At 35.4% G+C, this 16031-nt stretch overlaps 7 protein-coding genes across 7 annotated transcripts; 4 read left to right on the top strand and 3 right to left on the bottom strand.

Annotated features, from left to right (window-relative positions):
* Nucleotides 1-12: 12 nt before the first annotated feature.
* Nucleotides 13-559, bottom strand: EV154DRAFT_568328 (uncharacterized protein; the record flags this gene model as incomplete). Its single annotated transcript, XM_051606070.1, has 2 exons — nt 13-294; nt 362-559. 2 exons carry the CDS (start codon nt 557-559, stop codon nt 13-15), a joined length of 480 nt encoding a protein of 159 aa, XP_051453111.1.
* A 5013-nt stretch (nt 560-5572) lies between these two features.
* On the top strand, nt 5573-7066 carry EV154DRAFT_485788 (uncharacterized protein; the record flags this gene model as incomplete). The annotated part of the gene is made up of 10 exons (XM_051598777.1): nt 5573-5603; nt 5639-5768; nt 5807-5956; nt 6002-6126; nt 6191-6286; nt 6453; nt 6492-6631; nt 6793-6811; nt 6850-6971; nt 7011-7066. 10 exons carry the CDS (start codon nt 5573-5575, stop codon nt 7064-7066), a joined length of 870 nt encoding a protein of 289 aa, XP_051453110.1.
* Nucleotides 7067-11460: 4394 nt separating this feature from the next.
* EV154DRAFT_523535 (uncharacterized protein) lies at nt 11461-12189 on the top strand. The gene has a single exon (XM_051603113.1). It carries the CDS (start codon nt 11651-11653, stop codon nt 12023-12025), a length of 375 nt encoding a protein of 124 aa, XP_051453109.1. The 5' UTR covers nt 11461-11650; the 3' UTR covers nt 12026-12189.
* A 53-nt stretch (nt 12190-12242) lies between these two features.
* EV154DRAFT_540043 (FKBP-like protein) lies at nt 12243-12988 on the bottom strand (the record flags this gene model as incomplete). Its single annotated transcript, XM_051604393.1, has 6 exons — nt 12243-12346; nt 12416-12469; nt 12547-12637; nt 12729-12761; nt 12822-12874; nt 12949-12988. 6 exons carry the CDS (start codon nt 12986-12988, stop codon nt 12243-12245), a joined length of 375 nt encoding a protein of 124 aa, XP_051453108.1.
* Nucleotides 12989-13554: 566 nt separating this feature from the next.
* EV154DRAFT_428726 (uncharacterized protein) lies at nt 13555-14727 on the top strand (the record flags this gene model as incomplete). The annotated part of the gene is made up of 3 exons (XM_051596429.1): nt 13555-13655; nt 13744-14152; nt 14239-14727. 3 exons carry the CDS (start codon nt 13555-13557, stop codon nt 14725-14727), a joined length of 999 nt encoding a protein of 332 aa, XP_051453107.1.
* Nucleotides 14728-14874: 147 nt separating this feature from the next.
* Nucleotides 14875-15384, bottom strand: EV154DRAFT_42453 (uncharacterized protein). Its single transcript, XM_051596195.1, has 3 exons — nt 15253-15384; nt 15079-15191; nt 14875-15002 (listed from the first exon to the last, which is right to left on the bottom strand). The coding sequence occupies exons 1-3, from the start codon at nt 15271-15273 to the stop codon at nt 14891-14893; spliced, it is 246 nt and encodes an 81-aa protein (XP_051453106.1). The 5' UTR covers nt 15274-15384; the 3' UTR covers nt 14875-14890.
* Nucleotides 15385-15428: 44 nt separating this feature from the next.
* On the top strand, nt 15429-15983 carry EV154DRAFT_42381 (outer membrane protein TOM13-domain-containing protein). The gene has a single exon (XM_051596159.1). The coding sequence runs from the start codon at nt 15490-15492 to the stop codon at nt 15805-15807; it is 318 nt and encodes a 105-aa protein (XP_051453105.1). The 5' UTR covers nt 15429-15489; the 3' UTR covers nt 15808-15983.
* The last annotated feature ends 48 nt before the right edge of the window (nt 15984-16031 follow it).

Below are 16031 nucleotides of genomic sequence, written 5' to 3'. Positions count from 1 at the left end.
AGAACCACAATGTCACAACTGTCTTGTGAATTTTCGAGATAATCCAAGACATCCTTCTTGGTATTGTTTGAGCTTATCTGAGACCCTATCTAGAATAGCAGAGCGATTTTCTAAAACTGTTTTAACAAGATCGACTATCATGTATTTATTAATGCCAAGTAAAATGACATGAGGAACTTCGACAGGAGTATCTTTTGATGGATCATACGATCGTAATTTAAGCAGTCTGTCTGTTTTTCTATCTTTGTAGCATAGGTCTTTAGCAGAGAGACTCATCCCAGTGGTGGGTGCATTCTGTATCATAGATAGTCTTCTACACTCCGATGAAGCCACGACGTGCGTAATGGTCACGATTTCTTACAACGTTTGGTAAGACAAAATAATCTACACCCTTTTGACTTGCGATTCCTTTTCTAAGAAGAATATAACTTTTTCGGCCGGGATACAAGCAAGTAGGTGATAACAGTCCGCATAACTCGGAATGACAAGGTGTGTCGGTTTCAATCCAAAGGACTGGCGCTACAACAACAACGTTTTCGTCTTCTTCAGCTGAAGACATGATCATCCCGCTTTCAAGTGCTTTCAAGTTGTCAACAACTAAATGGTAGCAAAAAAATGCCGCTCACACCGTTTGTTTAGGAATAGCAGATATAAAATGAATATTGCCAATTGAGGATCTTTCTTCAAAATCCAGTGCAGCGAATTTCATTGACCAGCTTTCATGCACCTTTTTATTTTTGCCAATCATACCCTACAATAAGAAAAAGACAGATTTCCAAAGACGGCTTACCTCTCGATATTTTGACTCACTGTTGTTGGTATTGCAAGATACAAGCTTACAATGCCTATAACGGGCAATGGGAAATTCTTCATCATATCGAGAAGTCTAACTTTAGCCAAGGCTTACTACTCTATATTTTGACCCACCGTTGCTGGTATTGTAAGATGCAGGCTTACAATGTCTACAACAGGTAATGGAAAAATCTTCACCATATAGAGAAGTCTAGTAGCTTTAGCAGTGAAAATAAAAAACAAGAGCATGTCTTTATCTTTTTTAAAAAATAGGTAATATTTTAGCGTTTTTATAAAAGCAAAAGTTTTTATTGACTAACCTTTTCGCATAGTAAGAGAAAAAGGAAGGAAAGGAAGGAAAAAGTGTTTGAATGGGTTTTATTTGTAGACTAATAAAAAAGAGCTGGCTTATGTCAGGATGATTTAATTGTTTATGTGAACGAGTTTTATTTATAAACTGATAAACAAGAGCTGGCTTACGTGATTTAATTGTAACACTGTATATCTAATCATCCATTTGTCTGAGCCTTACTATAATAGAATAGAGGCTATATTTCCCACATAAACTTAAATACAAGCAATTCTGAATCAGAAGATGTGGAGCTGGGACGAGGAAGACTATATATATGATTTATAATAAACAATTCTTTTTTTCTATTTCTAATTCAAAGTAATAATGTTTAATAATTTAACCCAAGACACAATAGTTATTTCTTTCTTAATTACCTTTAAGACTAATCAAATACATTCCTTTGTAAAGGTATAATGACAATATGATTGCTATGGTCATCTACTGTATCCCTTGAAGGCTTCTTCGCCAAAGCGATTGGAGAATATATCCGGGAAATAGGAACCACAGAATCTCTACACAGGTCACTATACGAAAATTGCCAGACCTCCAATCCTTGATCCTTATACTTGTTACTGTAGAACGTATTATTCAAAGGCTTGAAAAATCTAACAAAAGCAAAAACATGATCCTTTTCCTGAACCTCATTACCCTGATAAACCCTTTGGCTATGTCTAAAAAAGTAGAGCACTCTACCAGGCCAGGCTTCAACTTTCTCGTGGTTTTGACCGACAAACAAACTTTGTATGCAGCTGCCAGAGGGTGATCTTGTTTCGGCACTGTTGATTGTTTTTCCACTTAACCGAATGGATGCAAACTTCTCTATATACACTGAGGTTGTTGGCCATCTGGCTCCAAAAGGGGGCGCGACAAAGTCAGAGTTCAGCAGTCCAAGTGCCATAGCCCCTGGATATGCGGCATCATAAAAATCTAAACGACATTCATAATGGCTTTCATCCATCACTGTTTTTGTTAAAACTTTCATGGGAACAACACCCAAAGGAAGAGGCTCAGACCCGGTGACATTAATGTCTAAATTGACACAAGATTCGGCAAATTCGGTTGCAACAAACCCTTCTTCAATTTGGCGTTTTACCCGGTCATTGGAGCGTCCGCCAACCATAATCCTCTCATGCAAGAACGTTTCCATGTCTTTTTGAAGTTGGAAGGATGGGGATGATGGTGATGGTAATTTAATGGCCTTGTTGTATGCTCGAATTGTGTTATGCTGGAGATTGTATTTTTCCAAAAACTTTTTCATGAACGTAATTTCCACATTTTTTCCGTTGTTCTTAAACGATCCCAGATATCCATTGCAACGTTCGAAAGAGAAAAGCCAGTATGCATGTGGTGCTGAAAAATCCTCAATAGTCTGCTTAAGATGCCCATGAAGATGCTGATTCATTGCAAGACATTTGTTACCGTATAAACCTTCCGCTACTCTATTGAATACCAAAAAGAGCTCGTGTGCTTTATCAACCTCGGATTGTTTGATGCCGGTTTTCAAAATATATCTGCATGCATTTACAAAATCCATCCAGTTTCTCATGTTTTCTTTGGGTAAAATACCTGTGCATTACAAAGTTAATAAAGAAGACGTTTTTTATGACGAATAAGATTTACCTGTCAAAACAAAAGGGGAATACATCAGGCACCAACTTTTCCAGTTGTCAGCCTTAAAGTTGGTAAAACCACTTGCAATCTTTTAATCAACACTTTCAAAACCTGCAGGTAATTCCACCGAGTCGGCAAGAACTTGCATTTTCTCCAAGTTGACTTTTGTGAAGTACCCTTCTTCCTTCCAAATCTTCACAAATCTTGAGCATGTCCCCAAAAGAATATCAATTATGCTTTGTCTCACAACATCGAAGTACCCCAATCGATGCTGTTCTGAATACCTTGTTCCATTAGCCTTCACAAGATCTTCCCGTTCTCTCTCAGTAGCGGCATTGCGCCATCTCAAAGCGGCTCGCAAGTTGCTTGCCTTCGATCGTTCGGGCCATTTACAGGCAACAGTGTTGATTCCGGAAAAATCGGGTTTACCTTCAATCAAGGGGAATTTACCTTCACACTTGTTACACATATGGCCACTCAAATGAGCTGCAAAACCAGCTACTTTCCTGCAAGCTAAGATATCGCATGCCAACATCAACAAAGCACAATGGATTTTAATCCCGTCAGGTTTTGCGGCCGTTTCCATCATTACTCCATTTTTCAACTCTAAAAGCTCATCAACTAAGCTGGATGTCAAAGCCAAATCAAAGTCAACAAAGTACGTGCGATAGTGGTTGATCAAATGGATTCCAGTCATTTTAATTTGATGTATGCTGAATTTTAATGACTTGATTGTTGATACAGGCAAAGCTTCATACCCAGTTGCTTTTTTGTAGATGCTGGTATTGCTGTTTTCAGAAAAAGATAGATTCAGGGGTTTCAAGTACGTGTTGATTCGGTCCAGTTTTGGCTCTTTTCCAACAGGCATAAGCCCAACCAAGATGATGTTTTCTTCTTTAAATCGGCTTTCTCTTTTCCAATTATTGATGCACATGTAAATAGCACCTCAAGAATAATTTATATTATCAAAAGGTTGGAACCAGTCGACATTTAACGATGCATACAACGGATTTCGCAATGTTGAAAATGGAAGACCGGTGTTATCGATCAGTGTTTTGAACATTTTACCATCATATATGTCGTAATACGTTTCTGGAACAACATCTCTCAAACCCCAATCGTTCATTCTAGATTCGAATTCGGGGCGAAGCATTAACTCTTGCAATGAACTTTTAAGAGACTTGTAAGGGTAAACAAATTTGGGCTTGGATATGTTTTTGCCATTACGTTTCTTCACCTGCTCAAACAAAACTTCATCACAAAAGTCACCGTTCAGCGAGACAAAAGAACATGATTGTTGAGAGGGTGTTTTGTTCTGCATTATAATCATTAGACGTTGATTTTGAGAAAATTAATTATCATACCTTTGTTACTTCAGAAGCATAGACTGAATGGCATTTTATGCAAACCGTATATATGGTAACACCAATATCCCAATCACCATTGAAGTTTTTTTCGACTATTTTGAACAACTTTAGCAAAACAAGTTGACTACTATCATTGGCGTCTTTCAATGCGATGTTTAAAAACTGAAGAAGGGTATCGGCAGCTTTATTCTGAGGCCTTCTTTGGCCTTAAAACTGGCAGCAAATAACCCATACATGTCTGCTCCGATTTGTGTCTCAGTTTTTTTAGGATCAGAACTGGGTTCGACATTCCCTTCAGCACAAGTTTCTGTTTCTTCAACATCGTCATTGCCAACTTCATCCTTAACTACCATGCTTACAACTTCGGCTTCTTCGATATTGTCTTCATATTCTTTGACATTCATGATACCTGTTTGTAAACTTAGTTTGCATGATCCTTGTTCAATGGCAACTGCCTCGATCTTGGGGATGTTCTCTTCAATTTCAGTTGTTCTTTGACATTCTGTTTACGCTGTTAATATTTTTTTGATCTTGACCTGAAGAGAGTAAGGACAAGATTCCTACTGTCCTTACTGCCAGACAACGGAGCATGGAAACGCTATTGTCTTTCAAAAATATAGTTGTAGTTGTTGATGCGGAACTCGACTCCTTGAGAATCTTAAGCATTGGTCGCATTTGCAAGTCTGAAGAATCATGTAGGCAGAAAATAATAAAAAAAAATCTGAAAGGGGAAGAAAGAACATTTTTATGATAAAAATGAGAATTCTATTTTTAACATGAACCTTTTTCTTTTCTTTTTTTCTTGAATAAGTAAATCGCGTCAGCACAAAAGCTTTTTCTTCATAAACCTTTTCTCAGAAGTTCCAGCTTTGTCCTTAGGAAAAGATGAACACCTACTTCCAACATGGCGCTTGGAAATATATGTTTTTAAACGTGTATTATAATGAAGAAGTATATTTATACTCTTTGGTTCAGTAAAGTGATGCTATTCTGTAACCACTTTATTATGGTAGTTGCCTTTTAGTATGCTATGATGTAGATGAGTTGGGAACCTCTTTGTTAAGAAATGCTCCTCATTTCGTTCTATTAGGCAGTTCTCTTCTTCTTTTGATCAAGTTGTTATGGCTCTATTAAGTATGTTGTTGTAGTTATTTTGAAAAATGAAAATATATTTAACCATTTCTATTCATATTCTACTAGCGGTGAATTGAAGATGAACACCTACTTCCAACATGGCGCTTGGAAATATATGTTTTTAAACATATATTATAATGAAGAAGTATATATATACTCTTTGGTTCAGGGTAGGTGATGCTATTCTGTAACCACTTTATTATGGTAGTTGCCTTTTATTGTGATATGATGTAGATGAGTTGGGAACCTCTTTGTTAAGACATGCTCCTCATTTCATACTATTAGGTAGTTCTCTTCTCCTTTTAATCAAGTTGTTATGGCTCTATTAAGTATGCTGTTGCAGTTAAGTATGTTGCGGTTATTTTGAAAAATGAAAATATAGTTAATCATTTCTGTTCATATTCCACTAGCGGTGAATTGAAGATGAACACCTACTTCCAACATGGCGCTTGGAAATATATGTTTTTAAACATATATTATAATGAAGAAGTATATATACTCTTTGGTTCAGGGTAGGTGATGCTATTCTGTAACCACTTTATTATGGTAGTTGCCTTTTATTATGCTATGATGTAGATGAGTTGGGAACCTCTTTGTCAAAGAAATGCTCCTCATTTCATACTATTAGGCAGTTCTCTTCTCCTTTTAATCAAGTTGTTATGGCTCTATTAAGTATGCTGTTGCAGTTAAGTGTGTTGCGGTTATTTTAAAAAATGAAAATATAGTTAATCATTCCAGTTCATAGTCTAGCCTGGGTCTTAAATTGCGGTGAAATGAAGATGAACACCTACTTCCAACATGGCGCTTGGAAATATATGTTTTTAAACATGTATTATAATGAAGAAGTATATATATACTCTTTGGTTCCGGGTAGGTGATGCTATTCTGTAACCACTTTATTATGGTAGTTGCCTTTTATTATGCTATGATGTAGATGAGTTGGGAACCTCTTTGTCAAAGAAATGCTCCTCATTTCATACTATTAGGCAGTTCTCTTCTCCTTTTAATCAAGTTGTTATGGCTCTATTAAGTATGTTGTAGTTATTTTGAAAAATGAAAACATATTTAACCATTTTTATTCATATTCTACTAGCGGTGAATTGAAGATGAACACCTACTTCCAACATGGCGCTTGGAAATATATGTTTTTAAACATATATTATAATGAAGAAGTATATATATACTCTTTGGTTCAGGGTAGGTGATGCTATTCTGTAACCACTTTATTATGGTAGTTGCCTTTTATTATGCTATGATGTAGATGAGTTGGGAACCTCTTTGTCAAAGAAATGCTCCTCATTTCATACTATTAGGCAGTTCTCTTCTCCTTTTAATCAAGTTGTTATGGCTCTATTAAGTATGCTGTTGCAGTTAAGTGTGTTGCGGTTATTTTGAAAAATGAAAATATAGTTAATCATTTCAGTTCATAGTCTAGCCTGGGTCTTAAATTGTGGTGAAATGAAGATGAACACCTACTTCCAACATGGCGCTTGGAAATATATGTTTTTAAACATGTATTATAATGAAGAAGTATAGATATACTCTTTGGTTCAGGGTAGGTGATGCTATTCTGTAACCACTTTATTATGGTAGTTGCCTTTTATTATGCTATGATGTAGATGAGTTGGGAACCTCTTTGTCAAAGAAATGCTCCTCATTTCATACTATTAGGCAGTTCTCTTCTCCTTTTAATCAAGTTGTTATGGCTCTATTAAGTATGTTGTAGTTATTTTGAAAAATGAAAATATATTTAGTCATTTTAGTATATCTAATCATTTTTTCTGTAAAGTGTGATAATGTTGAAAACTGAAACTGGGTAGATGACTACTGGATGAAGAAAGAAATGAATATATCATACTAGAAACATCAACATCAAGTGAACTTCGTGCTGGAAAGAAGATCAAAAAACATAACCAATATAAATAAAAACATTTTTTATAAATAGTAAATAAAAACGAAGCCTCTTTATAGTAATAATGGTTTACTGTCTTATTTTCTGGAAATGGATCATAGATTTCTCGACGGAAATTGCTCTGTTGCAATAATTATGAATAAGTGTCAAACCAAGGTATCTCTCAGTCCATCAGTAATAGCAATAAATTGGACACGTTGCCAGCTCACAATTTGAGTGCACTAAAAAAACCCTTGATTGGTCAGGTATAGATTTAAGTTTTCTGGCAAAAATGTTAGTGTAACTCCATAAGCCAATTATATTCATCATTTTCTGACCCCCCCCCCCACTCTTCATTGAAAATAAAAAAATAAATTGTAAAACCTTGTATCGTCGACTATATTAAGTTTCAATAAAAAGATATAGATTAGTTAAATATGTCGATTGCATCATAAAATATTCTGCCATTGAATTCTAAGTCTACTTTATTTTTGCAAAATTAAATAAATGCTCAAGATCTTTTGATTGACAACGTTCATTAGATAGGAAAAGAATTAGAATTTACGTGCATGAAAATTGGAGTAGAGACAAAGTTTGAAGACTTTATGGTTGCTTATATTGATAGCATCAGCACGAAAAAAAAAACCTTTTTTTTTCATACAGCAGGCTTTGTATTCTGCGTGTTAAATTTGCACAGGTTTAACTATGTTGACATCCATGTCATTGATAGAGCTGCTTGATCTTTGTATTTTTAAGAACTTAACCTCAAGGATGCATAGGTTGAATTTGGATGACTCCATTTATATAATCTGCGGGAAAGGTATTTTAAAAATGGAAGTGAAAATGGCTTCATCATTGTCAGTAAGTACACACACAAAGCATTGCATAATAACTGATTACTATGCTAACTGTAATCAGTGATCATTTAACTTGTAGATAGAAAAAAAATAAAAACAAAAAATTCATGCGTGAAATAATGGGATGCTGAGTCACTCACTGGGATTTGGACATTGGGCTTAGCGTAGATATCCTGTTAATTTAACTTGCCACCATAAATATCATTCTGCCCAAGACAGTCGATTTTTCATAATCAACCGCTCGGAGTAATGTATCCCGAATAAATCAAATAAAGGTAGTCATTTATCCTTTTGAAAAATCGGTAAAAAAAAAAATAACCAAAGGGTATAAGGAGCTTACTATTAGAAAAAAAAAATTAGGATAAAGTGACACATGTGAGCTCTCAGGCGGTAAAATTAAATTATCAAAACAAGTTGAACTAACTGTCTCTGCAGTTTAAATGGATGAGAAGAAAATGAGCAAATCGATTAGTCTCAAGTATGACGAACGGATGCTGAGCGCATGGGAAACGCACAAAGTGTTAGCCTTGAATCTTGTTACTTTTTTTTTTGTCAAACTATACCCTTTTGAACTAAATCTGAAGATGTGCAATTGTATTTAGAATGTGTAGTACAAACATCTTGACAGAATTTCGATTTGGTGTGACAGTAAACTAATCTGAAAAATGCCGAGCTGTCAAGAACAAGGGACTTTTTTTTTTGTGGACCGAATGGAGTCTTATTATAATAGGGACTTTTGATTAGTTACGGTATTTATCGGTCATCATTATCATTGGGGTTTAAACATATATAAGTCTGTTGTCCGTGGTATTTGTAATTGACAACCTGAGTTGTTATTGTTGGTCATTTGCGTGTCTCTTGCATATGCTTTGTAAAATAAAAGTATAAAAGAAATAAATATAAAAACCCATGACATGTATATAAGTAAATACTACAAATCAATACTGTACTTACCTCATTACCAGTCTTTTTATTGAACTAACAATAATCCCTACTTTAAAACTTACTTTTTTTTTTGGGAGGTATGTGTGCAACGTCACACGTAGAAACAATATCCTCATGCTTTTCCTTTGAACCCTTGACAGTATGAGCCTGTAATGGTAAAAACTAATGCCTCTTTGTCATTATTTTCAAACTGAGTTTTAGGTGGAAAAAAAGCCAAACAAAAATATCCAAGCTCTTGTTTTTAAGCTTATACGTCAAGTCAGAATAACGTCCTATTTGATGGCGGTGTGTTAATATTCTGCGTTTTCTAAAAGTTGCCCTTTGTTTTAGCAATGTTAAACTGCTCGGTATTCTGTGTGGCTGCTTATCACAGCAAAGTTTTCGGATATCAGCAGAATATTTCTAAAAAAAAAAGAAAAAAGTATTGTGCATGAGGCTACTTCTTCCTTATCTAAACTCATTGTTTGATTTGTAAAGTCTCTTATTCTGAAGGCATATCTCCTAATCATCATCGACAACGCATCCCTATAAGATCTGTATCTAAATATATATAAATTTTTTTTCCCTGCGTACTGTCGCTTGTAATTAAAAAAAAAAAAAAAAAAGGGCATATACATCACCGATCTGAAGTCAGCTTTGCACTCTAACTCAATTGTATTAAATCTGGTGGCTATTCGCTAATTGTCAAAATTACAATTATCTTATTCTTACAACAATGCCATCAGGAAGACCCCCCCCCTTTTTCTCGCGTATACAAAAGACTTGTTTTTGTATTTTATAAGGGCAACATGACCATAACAGTCTTGTCATATATATATATATATTTTAGGCTTTTATCCCTACTTAAACCGGGCTTTCCATCATTCGATAAGGGGTATTTCCATAATTTCTTTTAAAGTCAGGATAATTTCGATCCTGCTGGGGGCGGGGGGGGGAGGTAATTTTTATTCTTGGCCCATAAATCAATATGAACGTTCCCCCAATTCTTCAATCTGAAAGAAGCTGGTAGATGAATACGAAAAACATGAATTGGATAGCTCTACTGTAGCTATGGCAATTCGTGATAATGTGTTTGTTCCAAAAGTCTTTTTTTTTTTTTTTAATATTAAGTTACACGGGTACACGTAAAAACAATTCCGCGCACTTTTTTATGCTGAAAAAAGATAAAGCTCACTTTTTTTTTTTTTTTGTAGGCGTAACTGTTGCACAATCATTCTATCCAATCATAAATCAACCCAAAAAAAGCCATTGACCAATGAAGTAATAGTTTTCTCGAAAAATAACAAAAAAAAAAAAAAAAAATGAGGTATGTGTTACCAATGCTTTTTGAAAAAAAGCTGGCCGACACCATAAAGTTTGGGCGATAAGATCTGGAAGAGTGCTAGACCGTATACGGTGCTTTAAGCGGAACCACCGTGATTTAATTCCTGGTAAAAAAAAAAAAATCTTTCATGGGGCTTTCTTGATACGGCTTACAACATGCATCAAATTATATAAGCTCCTCTAAACCTGATTTGCCTTTTGATGAAGGGAATACAAAAATAGAAAGCCCTCGGTTCATAGCACATGATTTATTTGATGAAATATTAAAAAAAGAACAAAGAGAATACAATTGCCCTTTGGGATGTTTTTATTTATTATTTTTTTTTTTTTTTGTGATAAATAAGAAAGTGCTTTACGTCATGATGTGATAATCAAGTTCTTAAAAGTTGATATATTTTGCGCCAAAAAAAAAAAACCAAACAACCAAAAAGGAGAGCATCAAAGAAGGTAAAGAACAGGATTCAATAAAGAAGAGGTTGTGCGCGTGTGTGATGCTAATACTCACACACACTTCTTAACTCTCTGTGTATTTTTGAGCGTGTAATCAAATCATTTATATCAGTAATTTATTACATTTTTACTTAACGTGTAACCCATATTAGTAAAATCACGGGTCAACCCAATTATAAAACACGTTCCAAAAATATAACTGCCTCCTCCTCCCTCCTTTCGCGTATGAGAGAGAGAGAGAGTTGTTAAACTTTTATTTCTGGGATTATGTAATGTGTGCCTATTACACGACAAAAAAGTAGGCGGAGTTGAGCACGGATACATTTACATCTCAGTTTCTAATAAAAATGTCAAACACCAATAAAAAAAAGTGGGCCCTTGCCCATCCTATCCTTTATCCCACTAACGAGTATCTACCCCATATTAAGATTAGAGAGAGAGAGACAGAGGGAGAAAGTGAAAGGTCCGCGCTGACATAAAAAAGATGAATTGGGTGGCTTCCTCCTCTCCCCCCCCTCCTTAAAGACTATCACTGTACATGATTTACTATCGTGTGCTGAACACGCTGGAACTACATATTGAGTAACAGATGACATATGTCCTAGTTTCATGTGGTAACCAAGACAATTTGTTTATTGATTCTGTAGCAATAATAAACGTCATTTATTGCCATGTGGCAAACGCTTCAAGGAGTGTGAACTTGCTTGCACGTGTAATTATTCCAATTTTGATGCTGAGTGTAAAATAGATATATAAAATCAATGTGTGTGTGTGTGTGTATTTTTTTTCCCCTTCTTTTTTTTTTATATCATTCGTTTAAACAGCAAAAAAGTGTGGAGTGATCATATTCTGGAGAGAATATATATATATATATATTTAAATAACAACGACAACAACAAAAAAAAGAATCCTTTATATTCCCATAAACATGAATTACCATCGATCCATACCTTCACTTTCGTCGTCAATTGCTTCCAGTGAGCCTAGAACGTCGTCTTCATCATCCACAAACAATTACTACTCATATCAAAACTTTAATCCTCACGCACTCAGTTATTCTACCTCATTAAGATCCAATCGAGTTGTGACACCTGTTGAACAAAAGAGATACTCTGAACCATTAAAACGTTGGGACGACTCACAGTTGGAAATAGAGTTGGCTGAAGATGACCTCATAGTGAATAAAAAGAAGAACTCATCACTCCGATTCATTGATAAATTCCGTCATCACCGTCAACAAGATCATGATAAAAAAAACTCCATTGCAAGATCCTTCAAGAAAGTCTATGATTGGTTATTTTAAACACCCTTTATTTTTTTATTTTTTTTTTCTTTACGCAAACTTTCTCATATAATATATACGCACACACACACCTAAAACCCATTGTAGATACCCTCTTTTATGAAAGAAATACCCCTCTCAAAGCCTTCTTCCCCCCCCCCTCCCCCAACTAACCAACCCCCACCCCTCTCCGCGCCAAATTCAATCTGTACATAATGATAATAAAAAAACTACTGCTTTATTTACGGTCTTCAACCATGATAAGATGATAGCCAAACTTGGATTTGACTGGAGGATCTGTAAAAATGGGTTTATCACAAGTGCTAGGTTGTAATGCAAAAGCTATAATAAGAGTGTGTATGTGTGTGTGAGAATCATAATGTTTACTATTATTGTGTATAACAACCGAACCTGCATCTTGAAATACACCGATCATACCAGCGCGAGTCATCCAACCAAGCGAACCTAGAACCACCAGAAGAAAAAAAATTAAGCTTTTTTTTTTTTCATTAAAATGATACAAATTCTAATTTCTGTCTTACCTCCAAGTTTGGCCTTGTCCTCACTGTACAACTCGGCGACCTTATCAAATCTCATATTGTCCTCCTTGATTTTAGCTAATGCCTCCATGATCTATACACATACAAATAATCATAAGCATACACATCACTCCCATAAAAAGAAATACAATAATAATAAAAAAAATCATGCATTGTTTATTTACTCTAGAATGCTTTTCACACAGAATATGTCTGACCTAGATAAACTTACGATAAGTTTTCTTTTCTCACTAAGGGGACGGTCATATGGTTCTTACCTTGACACTGGTAGCTGGCTTTAACTTGCCATCATCTTTTTTAACTTCCTTCTCTTTTTTTTTTTTTTCATTATGGCCTCATTAAAACAAAAAGGGTCTTATACACTGAGAAAAAAAACCTCCTTACCTTTTCCTTTACTTCCAGCAGATTGTTTTCCTTTAGCCATCGTTTATTGTCGTCAATTAGATGTATATAAAAAAAAACATGGAAACATTTTTTATATTTTTATAAGCATGGTGGTGGCGCTCATGTGACTCTTTTTCACCGTTTTTAATATGTGAGGGGCATTACAATTTTCACTTTTTTTTTTTTTTTTCTTTCTCACTCTAGTTTTAAACAGAATCTTTTTTAAACAAATGAAATTCTTTACTGGTGACGAAAGTGGTTTAATCAAATGTAAAAATAAATGGCAACCCGAAAAAATAAAAAAAAATAAAAAAGTACTGACGCATGCACAGGGATCTCTTTTCCACCCAAGGTCGAAGAAAAGCGTAACAAACGTAGAAAGACCGAAGAAGAAGACGACGAGAATAAAAAAAAGAAAGAACCCCTTCAACCTTTAATGGGCGCCTTTGGTAAAGTCGATAAGGAAAATGCCGTTCAAAAGTTATTATGGGCCACCCTCGATGATGAAAAGCTTGTAAGTTTTAACCCCCTTCTTCCCTTTTTTTTTTTTTTTACTGATATTCTCTCTAGTTACTTGTTGCCCGTAGAAACGGTAAAATTCAATTCATGTGTCCCGAGACAGGTGAAGTCAAGAGAGAGTTCCAAAACGAATATGTCGGTTCAGAAGAAAAGCAGGGTCATTTCATTGGCATCTTTATCCACGAAAAGTAAACAATTTATGCAACATTCTTTTTGACACTTTTTTTTTTTTTCTGTATACTTATAAACTCTTTCTTTTCTTTTTTTTATCGGTAGACATCTCTGTGTATGTACCTCCACTGGCGATCTCTCTTACACACCATTAAAGTCTAGAAAGCCCGAGACAAAGACCATCACCAACCTTGGTCCCGATCTTGAAATCATGCGTGGTCATCCTACACAAACACATATCTTTGCTATTGGCGGTAAAGAACGCGATTTATGTATCTATGATATCACTGCTATCGCCAAGAGCAAAAAAGAACAAGAAGATATTAACGCTGCTGGTCCCAATAAGAACACCTCACTTCACAAGAAAAAGTCCAACAAGAACGTCGGCTTGATCTTTCAAGCAAAGAACGTTCAAAATGATTTCCTGGATCTTCAACAACCCGTTTGGATTCATGATTTACAATTTATGAACAAGGAAGCTACTTGTGTTGCCGTTGCCACACACCATCACCAGGTAATTTTATATATATATAACATTGAGTTTTTTTTTTTTTCTGTCAAATCACACCCTCTTTATGCTTAACACTATTATTTATTCAGTTCCGTTTATACAACACTAAAGAGGCACGTAGACCCACCGTCAATGTAGAGGTTGGAAAGCATCCCATCAAAGTATTATCCATCGGTTCAGACTTCAACCATGTTTTATTTGCTGATACCATGAGCACCGTCGGTATGCTTGATATTCGCACCGGTAAGAGATCTGCTCAATTCAAGGGTTTCAGTGGTGCTGCCACTGATTTACTCGCTGTACCTCAACCTACATTTGACGAAAAAGTAAAGGAACCCATTCTTGTGGCAAGTACATCGCTGGATAGATTCTTGAGAGTGCATGAAACTTCCACAGTCTATCGTAATATCCTGGATAAAGCCTATTTAAAGCAACGTTTAACTTGTGTGGTTGTGGATGAAGCCTTTGAATATCCCGTACCCAAGGTGAAGACTGCTGAAGAGGAAGAGGCAGAGGAGGAGGAAGCCTTATGGAAGGCAATGGAACTTACAAAGGACCGCAAGAGAAAGCATACCTAAACCCCCACCCCCACAACACAACATGTATACTGTATAGAATTTTAAAAAACCCACACACACACTTCATAATTAAAACAAGTCAAAAAAACAAAAAAATTCCCCCACTTCTTCTCATATCGTATACACCTTGATTGTACATCTTTTTATTCTTTCTTTGCTTGTTTTAAACGTATACACCGGCAGCGTTGGAGGCAAAGATGGCTCCAAATCCAAGAAGGACAGAGGCTAAAAGTGCTGCCTTGATTTGTTGAAGGAGAGGTGTCTTGCTGTCCAAACTATATTTTTATTATTATTTCGAGTTAAGCTATGTGTGATATATATATATATATAAAAAAGGTGAGAGAAACCTACATGACAAATTGACCAGCAGCAAAGAGTCCTGAGGCAATTGTTAAAAAAGTGACCAAAGGGTAAGAAGAAGTAGGAAGAGGGGCTCCTAAAGGTGTTCCTGCCATCCAATCATCCTGTTTAGTTTATACTTTAGTCTTCCCATTGAACGCGAATCTCGTTTTCTCTTCATCTTACATGTGCTGTCATCTTGTTCATCGGTTAAAAGAGTAATAAAAGATGTAGAAAAATATATATATATATAAAAATTAACTCTCGACGTGTAAAGAAAATATAGGAAATAGAGTCGTGTTATTGGATGAATTGTTTTTATAAAAAAAAAAAAAAAAAAAAAAAAAATGATTGTATGAGCGCACACACACAGACACACACACTTAATTATTTTTTCTTCCCCCTCTTTATTCATTATACACCATGTCCAGTTCAAGTCAACGAGGAGGAGCACTTATAAAACGCGACCCTTGGTATTACAACCCTACATTTCTTTGGCTTGTAAAGTCAACCGCCATCAACTTTATCTTGCCCTTCTTTAACGGTGTCATGCTTGGCTTTGGTGAAATCCTTTCCAACGAAGTACTCTTCAAATACGGTTGGTTTGGTTTTACTCGACCCAATGCTGTTGGCATTCACGGTATTCCTTCCAGTGCAACAAGTGAATATAAAAAAGCCGTCTCGAACGAAATCAAACGTGAACAGAGACTACAACAACAAGAACCTTTGCTTTTAGACTAAATAATTAAACCTCAAAAATAAAATAAAAAAACAAAAATAGTGTATGATGGCTCCCTTCTTTTTCTATTTCCTGTTATTCGTTTTTTTTTTTTTACAGGTACATCATGGCTGTCATAGTTTTTCAACCCTTTTCTCTACTTGACCACAACTTGTCCAATCACAGCACAAAAAAAAGGGGGGGTGACGTATTTTCAACAGTATATAGAAGAATTGGCAGAAGGAAT

The sequence above is a fragment of the Mucor mucedo genome (genome assembly GCF_025094135.1).
Source record: "Mucor mucedo strain NRRL 3635 chromosome Unknown EV154scaffold_123, whole genome shotgun sequence".
NCBI classification, from domain to species: domain Eukaryota; kingdom Fungi; phylum Mucoromycota; class Mucoromycetes; order Mucorales; family Mucoraceae; genus Mucor; species Mucor mucedo.
This window is presented reverse-complemented; position numbering and strand designations above follow the sequence as displayed.

Bases quoted from the DNA above. Each gene is read 5' to 3' on its own strand.
- EV154DRAFT_523535 (XM_051603113.1), top strand. From the start codon at position 11,651: ATGAATTACCATCGATCCATACCTTCACTTTCGTCGTCAATTGCTTCC.
- EV154DRAFT_42381 (XM_051596159.1), top strand. From the start codon at position 15,490: ATGTCCAGTTCAAGTCAACGAGGAGGAGCACTTATAAAACGCGACCCT.
- EV154DRAFT_42453 (XM_051596195.1), bottom strand. From the start codon at position 15,273: ATGAACAAGATGACAGCACAT. The intron at 15,192-15,252 runs GTAAGATGAAGA...TAAACTAAACAG, and splicing joins TGAACAAGATGACAGCACAT to GATGATTGGATGGCAGGAAC. The intron at 15,003-15,078 runs GTAGGTTTCTCT...ATAAAAATATAG, and splicing joins GCTGCTGGTCAATTTGTCAT to TTTGGACAGCAAGACACCTC.